This window comes from Anguilla anguilla, chromosome 14, assembly GCF_013347855.1.
Source record: "Anguilla anguilla isolate fAngAng1 chromosome 14, fAngAng1.pri, whole genome shotgun sequence".
Taxonomy (NCBI): domain Eukaryota; kingdom Metazoa; phylum Chordata; class Actinopteri; order Anguilliformes; family Anguillidae; genus Anguilla; species Anguilla anguilla.
In genome coordinates this window covers 16,438,741-16,459,171 of record NC_049214.1, presented here as the reverse complement: position 1 = coordinate 16,459,171, position 20,431 = coordinate 16,438,741, and the positions used below count along the sequence as shown (strand labels likewise).

The window sequence follows — 20,431 nt, the reverse complement described above, 5'->3', positions numbered from 1 at the left end:
AATGGGTAAAACATGGCCCTGCTAATTACTGACACACCACAAAATAGTAACATTTCTTTTCATTTTTCCATATCTAGGCTACTGGTAAATAAACTTGTAAATAAACTGGTTCAAGACTGAAACACTTGAGTGTGTTTTTACCACAAGTTCACTTCACTAGGAATGTTCAAAAAATAGACTCCTTGAACATTCTGAACATTCTAAATGCACTTGGCATCAGACATATGCAGAATGCACACAATCATACATCTAACCCAAAACTTTTACATTTCACTTTATTCCAGAAGTTAATATTTTAAAGCTATAGTACTACTTTTGATAAAAGCACCATTTGATAATGCAACCCCACATACTGTAGCAGTAGGAATATATCTGCTTCCATCAATTATTAATAAACTCTTCATTTTAGCCTGTTCCTTTTAGCAAATAAAATAATAATAATAGAATACATTACCCTATGCCCAGGCCACATATTCTATTAGAATATGAAATTCTCCAAAGGTAGGAAGTGCAAGTTCTGAGGATTAATGCATTTTATTTTCTCCACTGAGACTGGAATTGAAATTCAAGCCTGTCCGTAATCACAGAAAATCATTACTTGCTGCACGATCAATCATCTAGCCCAGTTCTCTTACTGTGCTGGGGTCAGTCATTTAAAACAATCTTTCGCTGAGAGAAACATCTTGCCCATCAGAATATAAATAGAGTGGCAAGGAGAAAAAATTGTAGAGCTTCAGACCTTTAGTGGTCATGTAAAATTCAAGCTGAGGAGGGAGCAGAGAGAAAGAACCATTTGACAAGACTACCCCCCTTCCAGCATTAATGTTACTTTTATCTGTCACTATCTTTTTAAATCTGCCATCAGGAAGAGTCTGCTTTTCCCTTCCTCCTCCCTGCCGTGTTATGAGAGCAGAAAAACACAGCAATTACTTGGTAACCTGATCGCTCTCAGAGCTCTGTGCATCGGCAGGGCTGAAACTAGCTGGAATGAAAACGCAAGCGTCAAGCTAGACTTTTCAGCTGCCGCTGCCTGATCGACTAAAATGTTCTACTCCCTTGTCATGTTCCCTCTAGACAACTGTCGAATGGAAAAGGAAAAGGAAAAAAAAAGCATACTGTCATTCTGTGAAAAAAGACAGAGAAAAGGGGGGTGTCTTGGCTTTGGGACAAAATGTTATTCCTACAGGATAAAATCAAGTGCCACCAGTGTTTTCGTGTGCAATGGCCCAACTGCATCCCAGTCGCTGTCAGGAAAATACATTTTCTCTGGAATAAATGGAATCTTGTTATATGTTAAATGTTCTCTCTATGGGGAAGACAGATACTAATTTTTTATTTTCTTTGTGCCACAGATCGTTGCAGACTGCTGTGCACCATGTGGGAGTTAAATGAAAGAAATTTTTGTTTTCCCGCTCATTTCCACTGGTAAATGAAGGTTTCATTTCTTTCTGGATCCACATCAGTGAATAAACTCAAAAGGTGGTAGTGTCAATGCCATATATCACTGTAACTGTGATTGTGCATTATACAAAAAAAGAAGAAAAATTCCAACATCAGCACCACAAGTTCAAAGAAGTTGTGCTTAAATTGAATTTGGCTATATTTGTTTTGACACTATTCAGAATTCTGTTCTTTACACTGTATACTAATGCCAGAGAAATTGGTTGGTTTCATTGATAAAATGATCAACTTATTGAACTTGATTTGTACCAGAATCACTGAGGATGAATGTAGTGGATTCCTGCATTTTAACAACAACTGCATAATACACTCACAGCACAGCAGAGCTCATTAAACTTTAGATTTTTAGCTTAATCCAAGAGTTTAAATATACTTAAATATTAAATTTACTTTATCAGACACAAATCAAATCTATTACAGCTAATTCAACACTAAACATTTTACCATGTGTACTTGTGGGTCTGAAAATATAGTGCCGTGAAAAAATATTTTCTGATTTCCTGATTTCCTCTATTAGTGCATACATGTCACACTGAAAGGTTTTAAAAAACGTATTTTGTGTTTACTCAGTTTCCCTTTGTCTAATATTACATTCAGTCTAAAGGTCTGAAAACATTCAGTGTGACAAATATACAATGATAGAGGAAATCAGGAAGGGGGCAAATACTTTTTCATGGCACTATACCATGCTATCACTGTATTCTGCAATTCTGCAAGATTGTCCTCAAAATCCATTCCCATTTGTTTCCTTTTATATATTTCTTTTTTCAATTGTCCTCCATATTTATATAATTCTTCTGGATAGGTAGAAATTAAAATCAAGGCCCTCACACGAGGAGTCTAAGAGAGAGAAAAAACCTTAGTAACAGGGACTTAGAACATTTCAAAAACTTCCAGTGACCTACACATTGTGGCTGCAAAACCCTTTTCAGGGTCAAAACCTGTGGATGAGCTGTACTTCACAGAAGAAAATGACAGCATATGGTTCGCTGCTCACTCAAATTGTGCATTGTGCTGCCTAAATTTGTTTTCACTCTCTTCTGCAATTTTCAAGCAGTGAAACATCCTTGTAGTCATGCTAATGTGGGCTGTGGACATGAGTCGCATTCAAAAAGTGCAGCAGAACTGTGCCTACACAAAAAATTAAATAAATGCAATGCTGCTGCTGGAATGTGTGGCCTAGCATTTGCGCTAGTGTAACATGCCACTGATGGTTGTAACACATGGAGTTTTCCACAGTTGTCTGACTGTCCTGGTCAAAGCATTTATGTGGGCTATTAATCAGCACTTTTTAGAAGAGCAATGACTGACATTAACTTCTAGACAAATTAATATGATTCCACTGAAAATGTATCACAACTATAAAACTCTGGAGCAAAATGTGAAAATCAGGGAGAAAGAAATCAATTTCACACAGGGTTTACACCTCCCAGCAGTAATGATCCCACTGGCACATTCTCTACACTATTTTTTCTTTGTACAATAGGCCAGTTGTTCCCAAACTTTTCAGACCCAAGGCACCCCTGCAAATAATTTCCATTTTCACAGCACCCCAAAATGTCATATGCAGTTTGCAACATCTTATACACGTTTTTATGCTCATACTATGAATTGATGGTCAATCTAATAAATCTTTATTAAAGACAGAAACAGGTGAACTTGTCAAAATATTAAATCCGCTTCATTCAACAGACTAGGCTGCATTTTTAAAAATGACATATTTAGGATATTAGTTAAGCGGTTGAAACGACAGCCTCTCCCCTGGGAGACCAGGGTTTGAGCCTTACTAGATCCCTGCAGCTACCCTTTGTTTCGCAAATTAAAAAAATAAAATTAATAATAAATAAATAAAATTGACACAATACTGGATCAAGCTGCTTTAAATACACGCTATATCTAATTGTTCAATTAAAACCCATCCCAGCAGAAGGGGCGAAGGGCCAGGCATTCTTATTTTTTCTTCATTAATCTTACTTTCTATGGTGAAATTTACACAACCATTAGATGTCGCTTGTCTAGCTAAAACGTAAAAATGGGTTGTTTCGCATTTGACCAAACGTACTAAATTTAGGCTACATTCAGACTGGATGTAGACGGAGGTTGAATGTGCGGAGTTTCTAATTCATTATGAGCTTGGAAAAGCTTTATTATGAACTTAAATCAGTTGAGCAATTTATTAGTTTTATCATAACATTTTCATTTTAACATAACTTAAACTTCAAGGCACTAGGGCTGTCATCAGCCTGAGGTCGAACTTAACCTTCTGTATTCAAATATCATTTATCATAGCCTATGCATAATTTCTGGCTCAATATGCAATATCATAATATTCAGTGATGCTCCCTGTAAACTAATAGGCCTAAGCATTATCGTCCACTAGATTGTAACAACCACACAAAGGGACATTGGCATATTGTTCAAAATATAATGTTTAATTTAGTTATGCAGTAGTAGATCTTCACTGTATTAGTGCAGTTCACTCAACTCAGCAATTACCTCAACTAATGAAACTGACCAACAATTTCAACAAATGAACTAAGCATATAAAGCACATTGTCTCAATGGTGTAATATGCCACAGCCTGGCATTTATTAAGCACAATACAAGATAGCACAATAGCCCATAAGTGCATTTCAACATTGTTGAAACATAGATAAAGGCACAGCGAGCGACATTCGGCTATAGGACCAGTGCGCAACGCAGTATAGGCTAATACAAGCACATAGGGCACAATGGCGAACAGCCTAACTACTGTGGTGGCTATGATCATTGACAGGTGAAAATCCCTGTTTTTTCTTAACAGCAATATATACAATAAAACACATTCAAAAGGGTGAAATGCCTGCACTATACAAATGCACATTTTGTATTTTAAAATATTTGTTTCAATATCGAAAGTTATCTAAAGCTTCAGAGCAGGAAATAATTATTTTTCATGGAACCACTGGCTACATTCTTGCTGTTTGAGAGTTACGATAGCTGTCCATAGTGCTGAACAAGCATCATTTCATATTGGCAAGGAAAACGAGACGGTAAACTTAGCCTGTTTGTTTTCCTTTTCTGATGTGACAGGGGACTTTATCGACATCTACCCACCCCACGTAGGCATTGGACGGAGTGTAGCACAGTGGGTAAGGAACTGGGCTTGTAACCAAAATGTCGCAGGTTCGATTCCTGCGTAGGACACTGCCGTTGTACCCTTGAGCAAGGTACTTAACCGAAATTGCTTCAGTATATATCCAGCTGTATAAATGGATACAATGTAAAAATGATATGTAAAAGTTGTGTAAGTCGCTCTGGATAAGAGCGTCTGCTAAATGCCTGTAATGTAATGAAAACAGAGTTGCATTCATGAACGTGATGGCGCTTGTAGAACACACTTACATAGGCCCTATTCATCTGAATTACAAAATGCGGGACCTTGTTGAAAAAATTTGTTGAATGATATTTGATTATTTTTTGGAATATTTTTTGACAGTGCTACAAGGCACCCCTGGAGGGATCTCGCAGAACCCCAGGGTGCCCCAGCACCCACTTTGAAAAACACTGCATTAGCCAAGCAGACGTTTTTAGTAAGAGGGACAAATATTGTTCACATGTTGTAATCCACTTATACAGCTGCATATTTTCTTGAAGCCTATCAAATGAAAAAAAAAAAAAAAAAACACTAACACACCCTCACTGGGTCTTATGAAACTCTGGTCACAACGGTGGTACTATCTGCACACACCACACAAGCATAAAGGCTGGTTGCGAGGGACTTCTTTACCCATGTCATAGCCTCTCTTTAATGAACATGCTGCTCTGGAGTCATCGCCACGACAACAGCTTCAACGCCACACATGCAGCGCAGAGAGAACAGTGTCAGAATGCAGTAAATGGCCCTTTGGCTAAATGTGACATTTTCTCAGATTTCACTCAGCTGAGGTACGCACTCATGCTGGGGACGTCACGCTTGTTTCCAAACACACAACTCCCACAGCTGCCTCGCAGATGTTTGTGTTCCTGATGACGACTGGGAATGTGCGATCTGCTTCACTTCCCTGCAGTCTGCCGCACCATTCACTGGCCTCCTTATTTCCCCCCCTTCTGATCCACTCCCCTCCGGTGCAGTGGGAGGCAGTGTGGGAGAACAATCCTCTGGGCTCCTCCGATTACCATGTTAATTACTCGCCTGCCATTGCCTCCCAGCAGTGTGTGTGTGTTTGGGTGTGCATCTTTCTGCGTGCATGCTTACGTGTGTGTGTGTGTGTGTTTGGGTGTGCATCTTTCTGTGCGCATGCTTACGTGTGTGTGTGTAAGTTTGTGTGCGTATCTTCATGTGTGCCTGTTTATGTGTGTGTGTGCCTGTGTGTGTGCACATGCATATCAGTGTCTATGTGTGACCATATGTATGCTAGTCAGTCAGAGTACATATGCATTTGGTTTTTGTGTAAAGTTTTAAGTGAATGTTTACTTCAGCAAGTACATCTATCCTCTGTAGTCCCTTGCATGTAGCTGTATGAGCATGTGTGTAACAGTATTTTGGATTAGAATGGAAGAGAGAGAAGAATGTATTTTTATTGTGGAATCATTTGTTAAAGCATATTGTTGTGTGCGCACATGTGTCTGTGTGTGAGAGAGTGAAGGGGGGAATGTGTGTGAGACAAGATGATATATATTTAGTTACGTGTAAGTGTGATTGCGAGTGCTCACGAGAGTGGGAAATTGAGAAATCGGGCAATGACAGGCCACACAGCCTGCCAGTGCCACCAGTCACATCGGCAGCCAGGACTGCATCTTCAACAGAAAACTGCCTGAGGCAAGAGATGATGTATAAAGTCCCAAAAATTATTAGTTCTCCATAGCAGCTCTACTTTCACGTCTCTGGAGACTCCTGGTTTTGGAATGTGCTTGGTAAATAAAAAGGAAAAAGGGGAGAGGGAAAAAGAAGATTCTACTCCATTAAAAACTAGAGGAGCAATGTCTCCCATCCAATGCAAGCACTGTAATCGGGGGATGCATTTTGAATCATATGCTATCATCGCAAGCACTCGGATAAAGAAAATCTGTCATTTAGATCTGGTTGAGAGCAGCCATTTGTTTGCAATTTCACATTAAGCCTTTCACTGGATTATTGTGGTAGCAATTCAGATAAGTCAGCTTTGGTTCTCTAGTTCAATGTTAACTCCCATTGGAAACATGTCCTGCCCCTTTGCTATAACATTCATTTCCAGTTGAATTTGAATTAAACTGATTACTGGTTTTTAAACCTCATTAGTCTCACAAATATTTTATACTTAACTAAACCTATGGACCTATGCCATTAATATTCTTCTCACTTCTTTTATTTTTTGTACCTGAACACTAATACAGTAAAACTATGGTAAAACTATATTTGAAACTGGAAAGCTTCTGTAAACAAATTTCAAGATGCTATCCTCTAGCAATTCCCACTGACAAGGTACATGAATGCCTTTCTTGCTGAAATTAAGACAGAGAAGATAATCAGGCAGAAGTTACTTGGCAAATTCCAAACAAAGAGAATGCCCAAAAACCAGTAACACCCTTTTGCTGCACAAATTTGCATGCTGATGTTCACTTCAAGGTAAAGCTGAAATGAGGTTATGTTTGCATATGATATTTACAAATGTCAAACCAAAAGCCACAGTGAAATTTTTTGGGAGATTGTAAGTTCAGTGGAGCTAGTACCAATATATTTCTGGCAATTCCGAGCAGCATTAAATATTTCAAGATGACTCATGTGAACCTTATTTGTTCCTGAACTTATGTAAAGATTCAGCAATAAAAATGATTTTGTAATGAACGTAAAAACAGCATGACAGCATGTTGTGTATGTCATAAAAGCACGGCAGCATGTCAGTGTTCTTTATTGTGGGTACTGTCTGCATACATAAACTCTTCCTCTCTCAGGCAGGTTGAAAGAATGAGAAACAGCTCCGTTGCAACTACCACTTTTAAAAATATTTTTCCATGTTCACACCCAAAAATTTAACATGCTTTAACATTCTCTATGAAGACAACTTAACAAGAAAGCAAGCAACAATCAACCATTTAATTTACACTTAGATTATCTTTTAGGTATTTAGTAGTTGCTTTTAGCCAGATCTTTCTCAAGGATACAACTGCAATGTCACTGCTAGAAAGTAAACCTACAACCCTGGAGTTATGATCCCAGGTCCTTATCCATTGTGCTACACTGTCTATTCTCGCTTAAAATGACATTATCTTATTTCCATCCAGATTAAATGAGAACTCCAATTGTCTGTAACTCCAGGGGTCACCGTTCATTCTCCCTTATGACAAACATTCAAATATAAAAATTCATAAAAAGGTCATTAACAGTTTTATCACAGGAGGTGCATTTTTAGGTGCCATATTGCCATGAAGGAACGTTATGATTAAGCTTATGTTTTACAAAAAAGACTTGATAAAATTATTTTTCGAACAATACTTAAACAACCATGTGAATCCCCAACTCACCAAGATAATTTAAGGACAAAGGGCATATATTTAATCATAGACTTTGTTGTCATGTAGGAATTATCAACATTTTGAACATGGCTAGCTGGTATCAAATTTAAATTCAGAGATGCCGTTCTACAGGTCTGACAAATGCATGCAAGCATCTCTATGTTACCATCATAAAGGAAGTTTTTGCACCCATTATGTGGGGTGTACCATTTCTACATGTCAAGACATGATTTTGAAATAGCTTGATATTTGAATAGATGATGTGGTATGTGCAATAACAGTAGTTTTAATGATCCCACTAGTTGATTGTGTAAAAACACAGTACAGTCATATCTTGGGGTTTCTGAGGTATAGTGGATTATTTGACATCATGACAGATTGCTGCAGAGTGGCTGTGCTACATTTGCTACCTACCCCATGAAACATGGTGCCAATCATCTGGCCATTTACATGAGCAAAATTATACCCCTATCTTAATGTTCAGGTGCATTTCAAACACATGACACATTCTTATTTCAATATAAAAAAGATGAAAGGAAGCAGGTGAAATAAATTGCACTGCACAGTAGAGATGAAGCTGGCCTTGAGTACAATACGAGAGGTTATTGAGAATTTTTACCACAGCTGCACAGGTTTATGATAATATCTGAAAAATGGGCCCTGCCAGGGATACAATTCTTAGATTCCTAGTAGGACTGTGCAAAAGAATGGGCTGATTCTGATCACCAAGACATTAGGAATACAGAGTGAAACAGTATTATAGCCTTTCTGTTTGTGATGAATGAGACAATGGCATGGTGAGACTGAAATATACGCTTATATTCGGAAAACTGACGATGAAACAACCGTCTGCAGAGCAGACCGTGTCCGAAGTTTTAAACTTTGTAGGACATTTTCATTTTCTGACTCAAACGTATTACCGCTGAGGACTGTACTGTACTGGACTCTTTCCTTTTCTGATGTCCACAGCTTTAGCACGCATCATGTGACAGTGGATGAGACAATAGCCTCATTCTATCCTAGTTCACCATACTGTTCCGTTTCCTTGCTTTGTGGAGTCACAGTGCCTGTGTCAGGGTTCTGCAGGTGAAGCTGATTGAGGACCTGATTAGCTGATTGATGATGATGCGCACCTGTGTCCACCTGACACCTCAAGTGGATAAAAGCTTGAAGACTGCAGTTAAAAAACTCCTGTTTGCTTCCTTAGCTGGCTTGCTTGTGGTTTTTAGAATTTCAAGCCACCGTGTTTTGCCGCACGTTTTGTTTTCAACTAGTTTTGCGTTAGTGTATTTTTTTATTGTAGGTTGCAGGTGGTCAGGCATTTTCATTTCTTTGTTTTTTTGAACACTTTCAGGTCAGAGTAGGAAAGGAATTTGCCAGAAGACTCACTCCTTTTGCTTTGCCTCAGTAGAGAGGGACAGTACTGTGTTTTTGTTTTAGGTAAGGAGTAGCTTAGCTCTAGCCTGTCTACTGCCTAGACCGTCCTGTCAACCTACGTGTGGCCAACTGTTGTCTATGTGTGTTTTATTGTTTGTAAAAAATTATTTTTGTTACTGTATGTAGACATTGACTATTCTGGCTAGTGGCATTAGTTGTGTGTTACTGTCCATTGTAGTCCCTGATTATTGTAACCCTGGTTGACTTCAGTGACTTTAGTATTCAGTCCCACTGCGCAAAGATGAGTTGCATAATTGAACACCGTTACCTTACGGTGTCTCATCACTGAGTCAGCTTTGTGGGCTTAAATTTTCTCTGTGACACATCCATTGCACATGCTCATATGAATGTGTGTGTGTGTTGGTATACCTGAGCAGGGCCTATCGTACTGTTAGAAGTCTGTGCGTATGTGCGAGTCTGTGTGGGTGCGTGAGTGCGCAGGCCTCATGACTCAGTGGTCAGTGACGCTCACCGTCCAGCCGCCTCCATCTGTGGACATGTCACAAAAGACCTGGAAGCCGGAGGGGTAGTGTGTGGGGAAGATGGAATATATCCCGTCCTCCCTCTGTCCGTTGGCGTAGATGTCGCTGCAGTCTCGAGGCCGAGAGCCTAAGAGAGTGATAAGGGAGAGAGAGAGAGAGAGAGGATAAACTTACGAGTAATGCATAACTGTAGATGACAGTTTCCTCTTTGCAAGTTTTTGGAAAATAGAATGTACCGGTAATTAAAGACTGTGAGGAGGTGTCAAAATAACCCGCAGTGCTCTGTCACAGCTTCTCTACCTGTCAAATCTCTGACAACTCCACGCTCCACCCATCACAACTGTATCTGCCCCAGTCCCATTGATAGCAAATCCCTCTCCCATCTTTCCTCTGATCGCTCTCACCAGACAGCCCGGCGCTAAGTATGTCACAGGGGAATTGCCCACAGAAACTCGAAGCAGAGGCTTGTGCAGACGGGGAAGGGGGGTATAAATGAGGGAATGCCTCAAACAGCACTGCCTAATGGATTATGCATGACTGCTTGCAGTGGGTCAAGATCAGGGATGCAAAATAGGGATGTCCTCTGACATGGCCAATGTATAAATTTACATGTTATGGAAGCATAAGTGGAGCATGCGTGCCGCTGGGTTTTTCCTCGTCAATCATCTTTGGCTGACATTATTCTGGGAGGACCCATTATAAAGTACAGCTCTCACACTTAAAATAAACAGCTGATATCTCTATGACACTGATGTCTACGGTACTTTCAGTTCCTTTTCCCCCTTAATCTGTAGGCACAATCAGTGTTCACAGGTTCAGTATTTTAACAATAAACACATGCTATAAGTTGAACAGCCAAAGATTGGGGTACTTAGTCTCTGTCAGCACCTGTGAGTACACTGTCATTGGCTTCCAGCTCACTACTTGACAACCAGGCATTGACGGAGTGTGAAATTGCCAAAGGATTTTCACACAGTTTAGAGAATACATTTGCTGGAAACAGAAATGGTTTCTCACCTCGATTCCAATTAAGTTCATATGCAGTCTATCCACATGAAGGTCTGACTCCTGTGCTTTTGTGTATGCAAAATATTCAGTACTTTTCCAGTGAATTAGAAAATGACAGGAATTTTGAAAATGACAGGAAGCTGATGGAAAAACTACAGTAACTAACAGAACTAATGGTTCACCTTGAACTTCCTTGTGAAAGGCCTGCAAACAGGAATCCAGCCTTGTTATTCCTTGTTATTGTCTAAGTTGTGCTGTGTGTAATGGCAGGATTTAGAAAAAGGTTGACATTTCAGGTGGGTATCCCTCAGCTATAGACCATATTGTACAGCGCTCTAGCCTAAGAACTCAGATGTAGTGAAAAAAATATATTATGGGACATTTGGGTGGCACAGCCAGCTAAAAAACTGGTTCTCAGTGCAGTAATGTGCCCTATGGTGCTGACTGTTCCGAGTTTGACCGGCAGCCAGCAGCCCTGCATGGCGTTGCAGAATTTCCCATAGTGTAGCCTAGTGATGCTTCAGTTAGAATGGACTCTGCGTATCGGGGTGATGGTACAAGTGGAAATATGATCTGGACGATAAAAACTGATGAATAAGTATAAGATTATATTATGCTTTAACAAACACTGCGCAGGAATTGTAAACAATGGGTGGGCACAAACACACACTAGTTTCTTTCGGAGTCTGCCTTTTGAACAGCGGGTGAGCATTATGTTCCAATTTGATTTGCGTCCCTCATGCAAAACTGCAGCGCAACGAGAACCACCGTGTAGGAAAGTGGAATTAAATCTGGACACATATGACCCAAAGAACGGAAGTCCTCACCGTTGGCACAGCCTTTGAGCCGCGCCCCGCGGACAGGAGCGCGCTGGAGATCCGCCTTCAGCCGGGTCTTGACGCCCGTCTCCTTCTGCATGGAGCTGAGGGCGTCGCTCACCGAGTTCACCACCTTCACCATGTTGATCTGGCTCTCCGACAGCAGCTGCAGAGATACACACATATACACATATCATTGCACACAAACGCATGATGGCACCAATTTTTTTTGCGCAACCTATATTGTACATTATCTGTGAGCCTTGGTTAGAAAGCAAAGAAAATACCAGTTTTAACAGACCATGTTGAATTTTAATTAGAACCGGATGTTGTGGTCAGATGAGACCCCTGCCTCTCCGACCAACTTTTCATTTTATCAGAACATTCCCATGTGAAAAAGTATACTTCAACATTCTTGGAGTATAATTATATAAATGTGAATTATACTTTATGTATAATAAAGTATAATTCGGCATTCTATTTTTTCACATGGGTTTGTTTTTGTATAAAACGCTGAAGTTTTCCAATTTAGCATGCAATATAGCTCATTACTCAAATTGTTTATTTTATAGTCTTTTTTTGCTCATCTTTAGGAAGGATGCCAACATGCAGCATTCATGTACGTAATAATAGCCTGCCTGATTATGCATCCAGAGTAGGAGTTTGTTTGAAGTACGATTAGCTGCCTCCTAGCCACACTAATGATCTCTCAAGATATTAGCATTATTCACTGGGCAGTCAAAGGAGCTAAATCATCCCTACAATGTTCCGGAATATTTGGAAAAGAGGGGGTTCATTTGAAATTTATAGCACTCCAAATATACAGTAGATGAAGCTATCTGCTCTGGTAACACACAACCCACGTTGAGAATGCCTTTGATTTGAAATAAATGTGTTCCAAAAGTGCGCTGAATCCCCCATTAAATTGTTCACCTTGTTCTACTCAGTGAGCCCAACAGCTTTGTAGCTAGCAAGGTTGAGAAACTGGGCATCGCAAATTCACTTTCTAATATCTGTAGTGGTTAATTTCTGAACAGTATAAACAATGTCATGACCTGTGCTCAGTCACCTCTCTGAGTAATAAAGTGATTCAGCTATGAACGACAGACAAATTGATATAAAAGTCCTTTCATTCTTTAAAAGTACAGCAGCTCATTTTTTTTGATGCCTGATCACACTGACAGAGGAAATACTGCTGTCTGGTCTCTCTACCCTTCTTCACCCTCAATAAGATCACTTCCAGGGAATCTGAACCAGCTCCCTCTTCCCTTTCATCTTCTCTCTCCTCCTCTGCCACCACGATGAGCGAAGTGAATGTGTCAGGCGTCTCCTGAACCGGCCCGGCGGCGTCTACGATGTCCTCTCTGACCTCGGCAGCACAACACCAGAGTAATTAGACTACAAAGTAATAATGTTTGTCTTGACAAATGAAAGCACTGACCCACTTTAGGGTGTGATCCACTGTGGACTTGAGTGGGTCGGTGTGAAATTCGCAGTTGTAATTGGCCTTGGGGATGTGATGTCCCCCCCACCCCCCTACCTCCGTCTCCTTCTAAAAGGTTTTGTTTCTTCCACCCAGTGTCCTCGTTAATCAAAGAGATATGCACATGCTATTGCTTTATGCTGTGCATGTAATAAACAATCCATCCTCCGAGCCGGGATTGAGCACTCACATCTGTTCTGCAGCTCGCTGTTTTTAAAAACGGAACATATTCACCGGAACAAAAGATTGATGAGCGTATCCAGTGAAAATCTACAAAGAGGAAGATTGCACAGACTTTTGATTATTATCAAAGCACACTGAAGATGCTATTAAAATCTGAATGCATTGCTTTTGTGTGGCTTTTAAAATGCAATTTAGATTGTAATTTTCTGTTCTTTTTAACTAAACTGCAGGGCTGAAGCCAATAAAGCTGCCCCTCACAGCAATTTCAACAGTGTCCAAGATGTTAGAAGCCCAGGAACCAAACACTTGCCATGTCAGCTGATGGAGTGTGGTACAAACACAGCGTGGCAAGTTCAAGGATCACCAAAATTAACTTGCCAAACAGTATTTTTGAGGAAAGCGGTGAAAAATAAAACCGTACTAAATTTTCTAAACATTTATTTTTAAGTCAATGTTAAGGTGAAAGGGTGATTGAATCCAGGCCGCAGTTCAATAACAACCAAATAATCTGAGTAATAGTGCAATCTTATTTGCAGTCCGAGGCCTCTGTCTGAGTGTGCTATTCCTTCGCTGTGGTTCTCTGGCAGGATGCAGATGGCCCTTTCAGAGCATTTTGGCATTCGGGAAGAGGGAGGGAGTGTCAATGAGCATCAGCTTCACCTCCGAGCCAACAAATGAGTCACCCTGCTCCTTAATTTCACTGACTTTGTGAGCCAAAGAAAGAGCAAGGGACAGAAAAGTGCACCAGTCTTATCACTGCACAGAGTCAGATGCATCAATTAAGCAGCAATTAAGCACCGACCAAGGTTCCATAAGGCCACTCTGTGGGGGTGTTAAAGGTTAATCGTGTGTGTGCATCTGTATGAATGATAGAGTGTGAGTATGCCCACGCACGCACACACACACACACATCTGGCTCCATTTGATTTTCAAATTTGTCGCGGATGCGGTGACCCATCGAACAGAGGACATTGTCGGTTCAAATGGCCCGTTAAACACCAACGCTGAAGAATCATGGGGAAGGACAGAAGAGGCGGGGTTTGCAATGCCTGTCTCTATCCTCCCGCTCTAACCTTCAGAGTTTACAGTGTGGACATTGGAGTGCTCCTAAGTGCTCGTTCTTGAAGATGCACTGTGGGATCCTTTTCTAGCATGCCTTGTTGATACAGTATGTGTCAAAATAAATAGTCTCCTTTTTCATGGGAACATTTCCACAACTACAGTGCATGCGTATGTTCAATTTGAACCATCAAGAAGAACATGCTCTGCATGTGTTGTACATTATATAAAAATAAACAATAGATTTTGCAGGTAGCAGATGCTCTAAAGCAGAGACATAGATTACAGCTCATTTTTACATCTAGATAGTTTACTGAAGCGATTCAGGTTAATTACCAAGGGCCAAATAGCAGTGACCCATGCCAGGAATTAGAACCTTTGAATTGCAAGCAAAGGTACCAAACCATTGTACAGCACTCACATACATGTGATTTAATTTGCCCCACATTTCTAAAACAAATAACTTTTACTGACAGTCCATGTTACTTCTATTTATTATAGACAACAGAGTATATTCTAATATACAAATGAACATCTTCAAAATGTTCCCAGCTCATTGTCCAAAACCATTTATTTTTAATCTCCTCTAGTATTCCTGCTTTTGGTCATGTCGGAGTTTGTCTTTGAGAGTTTTATAAACATTTCTTCTGTTTAAATGTCAAATTGACGAATCCTCTCATACCAAAGCGTAATTTCTATTTTTGTTTTCATTTCTTCTGCAGTTCCAGTTTCTGGAAGTTTCTTATTGTGTACAGAGCTGCCAACAGAGATAACAACAGAGCAGCTTGGGGCATCCTGTGGGCTCGCTAACAATGGTTAGCTTTATCGACAGTTAGAAAATTCACCACTGACTCTGGGGAGAAGACTATGTCTAAAGGCACATGGAGAGAATGTTCAGATACAGAATGTAAACATGCCTTGACAGTGCTAATGATGCACTGTCCTCCTCTAAGTAGACCAGTGCCCTGCCCCAGATATGCAGACTTCACAATATCTGAGAAGAAAAGAAGTTAATAACTACTTCTTCTGTAGTGAATTTTAGAAACAATCTATGGTTTTGCTGAAGAGTGAATTTGTCTGCATATACATGATTTGTATTGACACATGCCTTACAAACCCACAACTCTGCCTGCAGCAACAGATTCTCAGTGCTTAAGCACACAAAACGTGTTTGGGTCTTTAGTTGTGAACAGTGGCTGAAGTCAGTGGCACCATTTGCATGTTCTGCTACTCCTCCGTCAAGGATTTTCTTTCAGGGATAAGGGCTGGTTAACCTCAGGGAATTGTGACTTTAAATTGAAATATAGGTCTACAGTTTTAGACCCAGGAGAAAATACATACTGAACACAATAATGGCCTGACACAATCCTGGCTCACAACTGACCAGCTTCACCCATTGATGGTAGAAGGTGCTTAGGTGATTCTATGAGCCAATTCCACTCAGGTAAAGTGTTTGGTGGCCTGTACCAAGTATTTAGAAATATTCTTTTTTGCTCATCATGTGATTGTGCAGTGTGTGATTTCTTACAACTAGAAATATTTTCTAATAATTCAGTAATATGGCCCAAAAGCTAAAGATTATAATAATATTGCAAACTATTACAAATAAGTATACCTATGGGGAACAATATAATTTTTAGAGTGATAAATACACACAGGAAAAGGAATAAAAAGCCCTCTTAAGGTGTAATCACTCTTAAACTAACAGCACTAATAACAAGCACTTTTTCCTGCATTCTTGTGAAAGGTGCTTGCTGTGGCTGAGTACGTGATCTCGTTGCTATGCTAGGAGATACATTTGCATGGCCTTCAGCCTCCAAATGAATTTCAGTGTATTTATGACTAACTCTTTCTCCCAGAAGATTTACAGAGCGACATGTGGAGAAAAAAATAATGGCAGGACAAAGCAGGAGTGTGACTTTTGTCCAGAGTTTGACACTTCTGTTGCCGTGAGACCAGGGAATGTGACCCCGTTCTTCTCGCAATCACAGCACATGATGGCATCATTAGAGCCAAGTCTAATGAGGTACTGTAGAGAGGGTCTTGATTACTGGAAACATCACATAACAAAAATAAGGCATTAATCAGATCACTGTACCAGCATGTCTATTCACTGCATGAATAAGTCAGCATATCCTCAATGGTGTCTGAGCAGCATTTTCTCAGCCACGCCCGATGCATGACAGGGGTGTTATACCCTTGCTTGACACATCAGCTGGGAACTTGAAAACAGCATTTCCTTTGTTCCAAGATATAGAGGAGCCTATTAACTGCAAACTCAGGGGGTGAGCGAAAGTGTATATGCGTGCCTGTGGTTCCAGGGTGAATTTCATTTTGTGTTTTGTGTGTTTTTTATTACAGGCACTTTGTAGTGATAAGCACGCATTTCTTCCTCAGCCTTGAGGGCAAGGCACTCAAGATTTAACGCTTCTTATTCTGTCAGCCTGCCTGCCCGATGCGGCCAGGGAAAAACCCTAAAAAACTAATTCGCCAAAACAATAGGAACAGTCGCCTTTCATTAATCGCCACATTGTGCACCTTGCCTAGTGAGGACTCACTGATTAGAGCAGAGGTGACTGAGCAACATCCATCAAATCAGCACCAGTGCTCTCTAAGAACAGGAACTGGGTGTCAGTTTGAAGGGCTGGGTCTCCGTTAACTTCACATCAATGGCTTGATATTTAACAGCATAGTCTAAAAATATTGCCTTTGCTGCGCTCTTGATTGGCCCTGTCAGCTGAGCTGAGCTGCTAGGTGAGCGGTGTCACCACAGCACTCTTGCTTTTTGTCTTCCCTACACATCCCACTGGAAATCAGAGGTGTGAACCAAGGCGACTCATGGGTACTCCACTGGGTTAAAAGCAGGTGTGGTGGGGCCTGGGGAAGGTAGGGGGTGGGGGTTGGTTAGTGCATGGAGGGTGGAATAGGTGGAGGATTCACCTGGATGAGCCGACCCTGCTCTGTCTGCAGGGTGTTGAGGTCCTGCCCCAGGTTCCCCTGGCCACGCCGCAGGGACTCGTAGTCCATCCTCAGCTGACTGGCATGGGCAGAGAGCTTCGCCACCTCCTCAGCCAGGCTGACCAGGAGGGCGTGGTCCTGACCCTTGACGGACTTGAGGTCGGAGTCATGGTCGGTGAGCGAGTGAAGCAGTGACGTCTGCACCCCCTCCAGGCGCAGGAAGTTGTTGTTGTAGTCCGGGCAGTTGGGGTCAACAAAGATGTTGATGCGGGAACCGTCGCCCCGCTCGACCGTCACCAGGGCGTTGCTCTCATCTTGATTGGTGCTAATGAGAGGGGGGCCGTCCGGCCCGGGTGGAGCCTGGTAGTGGTTCATGAAGAGGATGGTTCCCGTTATTGTGACAGCCAGTAGGACGGCCACAAAAAGCAGGATTGTACATAGGAGGTAACTACAGCTCATCCTCTGGATGGAGAGAGAGAGAAAAAGAAAGAGACAGTGAGAGATTGTTGTCATTGTATTTCGCTGCATCTGTGGGCACCACTGTTCTGACTCCCATAGGGACTATCAGAAAGACACAGCGTGACCTACTCACTAATTGCAAGCTAAAAGTTAATCACTTTTTTCATAATCAGCACACTGCCTATGGTGATATTTGAACAAAGGGAACATAGCACACTGAGAGGTAATTATTTATTACCAGTGCCTGACAGACCCCATGCTTTCACTAAACCCTTGTGCTAACCTTTACATAGGCTGTAAGCCCCACCTTCAGTCTTTTATAGTGGTTGTACAACCCAACCTTTTGTCTACTACAGATTCTGTATGCCCCAGCTTTAGTCTTTTATAGTGGTTGTACACCCTACATTTAGTCTACTATAGCTGCTGTATGCCCCACCTTTATTCTATTACAGATTATTTATGCCCCACATTCACTCTGTTACAGATGCTGTAGACCCCATTTGTGACAAATACTTCTGAATAACAATATATAAAACCACTGAAAAGAAGACACTGCACCATTTTTTCCAAACACCTCCAGGGGCTGTTACTTCCATTGTATTTCTATGCACAGTTGTCCCAGAGCGCCCTTAACAGCAGTTAATTGGGAACAATTCCATTACCATTGAAGTATGAAAAAGAGAGGGAGACCTTCAAAATGGTGAGAGGTGCATTATCATTAGACAAAATTAATATTGAAAGCATTTCATTTTCAGCAGCTTTAATTAATTATCAAAGCTTTAAATGGGCATCGTTTAAAGCGCTGTGGTTTATCATTTTTGTGTTTATGTGTGTGCTCCATGTGCTCAGGTGTGTATTTGAGCTGACGTGGAGCGAGACATACATGTATGTATATGCTTGTATGTATTTGGTTGCGTGGGCTTTGCAGTAAATTACTATGCAAATCAGCACTTACAACTGTGCTAATTAGCACATTGCATTGGCACTTTCAACCATAGTAATAGGCACCTAATGGTGTAGTTTATGCTTTTTTATGGCTGCTTTGCGCTGGAGACTGGGCCGCAATGTAAACTGCTATTGAAGGAAATGCACACAAACACAGCATTTCTCCATAACCTCTGCACCAAAGTACAGACTATTCAGCTGTATACAGAATAGGGAATTTTATGAGGATAGAGACAATTTCCAAAGCTGCTTTGTCCTTATTTGTTTTGGTGGTTTTTGGGTGTGATATTTTTTGTGAATCAATATTGTGTATGACTGAGTCAGGGATTATGTGTATGTTTGCTTGTGTATGTTTGTGTGTGTGCATGTGTCCATATGTATGAGTATTATTATTTATTATTAACCTTTATTTAACCAGGGAGTCTCATTGAGATTAACAGGAGAGCCTTGGCCAAGACTGGCAGCAGTGCATATAAAAACAGATAGTTAATCAGTTAACTATAATCAAAACACAAATACAATATAAAAAGATAAGTTGTCTAATATGAGAGTGAGTAAAAAAAAGCTTAATAAAACAATCAGCGCCTTGTGAGCCTGCTTCCATTTCTTTTTCCTTTTTGGATTTAAAAAACATCTAATGAGATTAAATTCATGAGTTTTTAGTCCTTCTGGAAGATATTCCAAGCAGAGGGTGCAGAATACATAAATGCCCTTCTTCCAGTCTCTGTACGAGCATTGGGTACTGCAAGCATAAAAAATCCCAGGGAACGTAAAGCATAGTGTTCAATACGTGTATGTGAAGGTCTAAATACACAGGCCAATAAGGTGAAACGCAGCTCTCACAGCTGCTGAGTGAACATTTGGTGGGATAAAAAAAAAACTGTGGCTAGGGGAACAAGAGACGGCTCCGGTGTGTTAGCATGCGCTCCGCTTCTACCAAACCGTAGCCTGCAGGGGAAACAATAAAAGGAAACTTTCACACGTGACAAGACAGCACATGGAAAAATGGAATCACGTGTGCAAAGACAGCGAAATGTCACACTGAAGGGAGACAAACCAGACACACCAGGTGCATTTTATAAAGCTTTGAATCCCTTTTTTTGGAAGGCCCCAAATGTATTTATTGTAGGGTTTTTTTGACTGTTTCTCTAGCAATCACATGAATATTGTTTTCCTTTATGCCTTAGATGAACCCACTTGCTGATCCCAGAACTGATTTTCATATATTGTCTTCCAGTGTCTCTTCCTGTGTAGAAAGGACTTTAAAATAAAGTGTCAGTGATATAACATTTTAATTCCGATATAAGGAGCCCAGCCAGTGGTTATAGAGGCTGTATTAGGAAGGAAATGCCTACAGTGAATAACATCCCTCCCTGAATATTCATGGGAGTTGAATATACATACAGTAATAATGGGGCTTTAGAAACCCCCAGGCTTGCTGACAGGGGGTTCTATAGTCCCGAGCGCCCACCACAGCTTCAGTGAATGTAATGCTTTGGGGGTCTCTGCCTGATTACACACAGAGCTAAATGATTTAATGCAATGATGAAATAATGAAAATAATGAATGTGTCTGCATCTTTAAATACAGGTAAATACCAAGACTATCTGTCTCACTAAGATGAGGAATTCAACAGAATGGTGTTTGCAAATATGAATCTTTGC

The 20,431-nt window shown here is 40.8% G+C and overlaps 1 protein-coding gene across 2 annotated transcripts in view; it reads right to left on the bottom strand.

Annotated features, from left to right (window-relative positions):
• The window catches only part of fibcd1 (fibrinogen C domain containing 1), a 109,470-nt gene that overhangs the window by 50,803 nt on the left and 38,236 nt on the right, over positions 1-20,431 (bottom strand). For both annotated transcript variants that reach the window (XM_035392415.1, XM_035392416.1), the window contains 3 exons: positions 17,346-17,825; positions 11,690-11,846; positions 9,845-9,981 (listed from right to left, as the gene is read on the bottom strand). In XM_035392415.1, the coding sequence (XP_035248306.1) occupies positions 9,845-9,981; positions 11,690-11,846; positions 17,346-17,825 (774 nt within the window). The remainder of the gene's footprint in view (positions 1-9,844; positions 9,982-11,689; positions 11,847-17,345; positions 17,826-20,431) is intronic.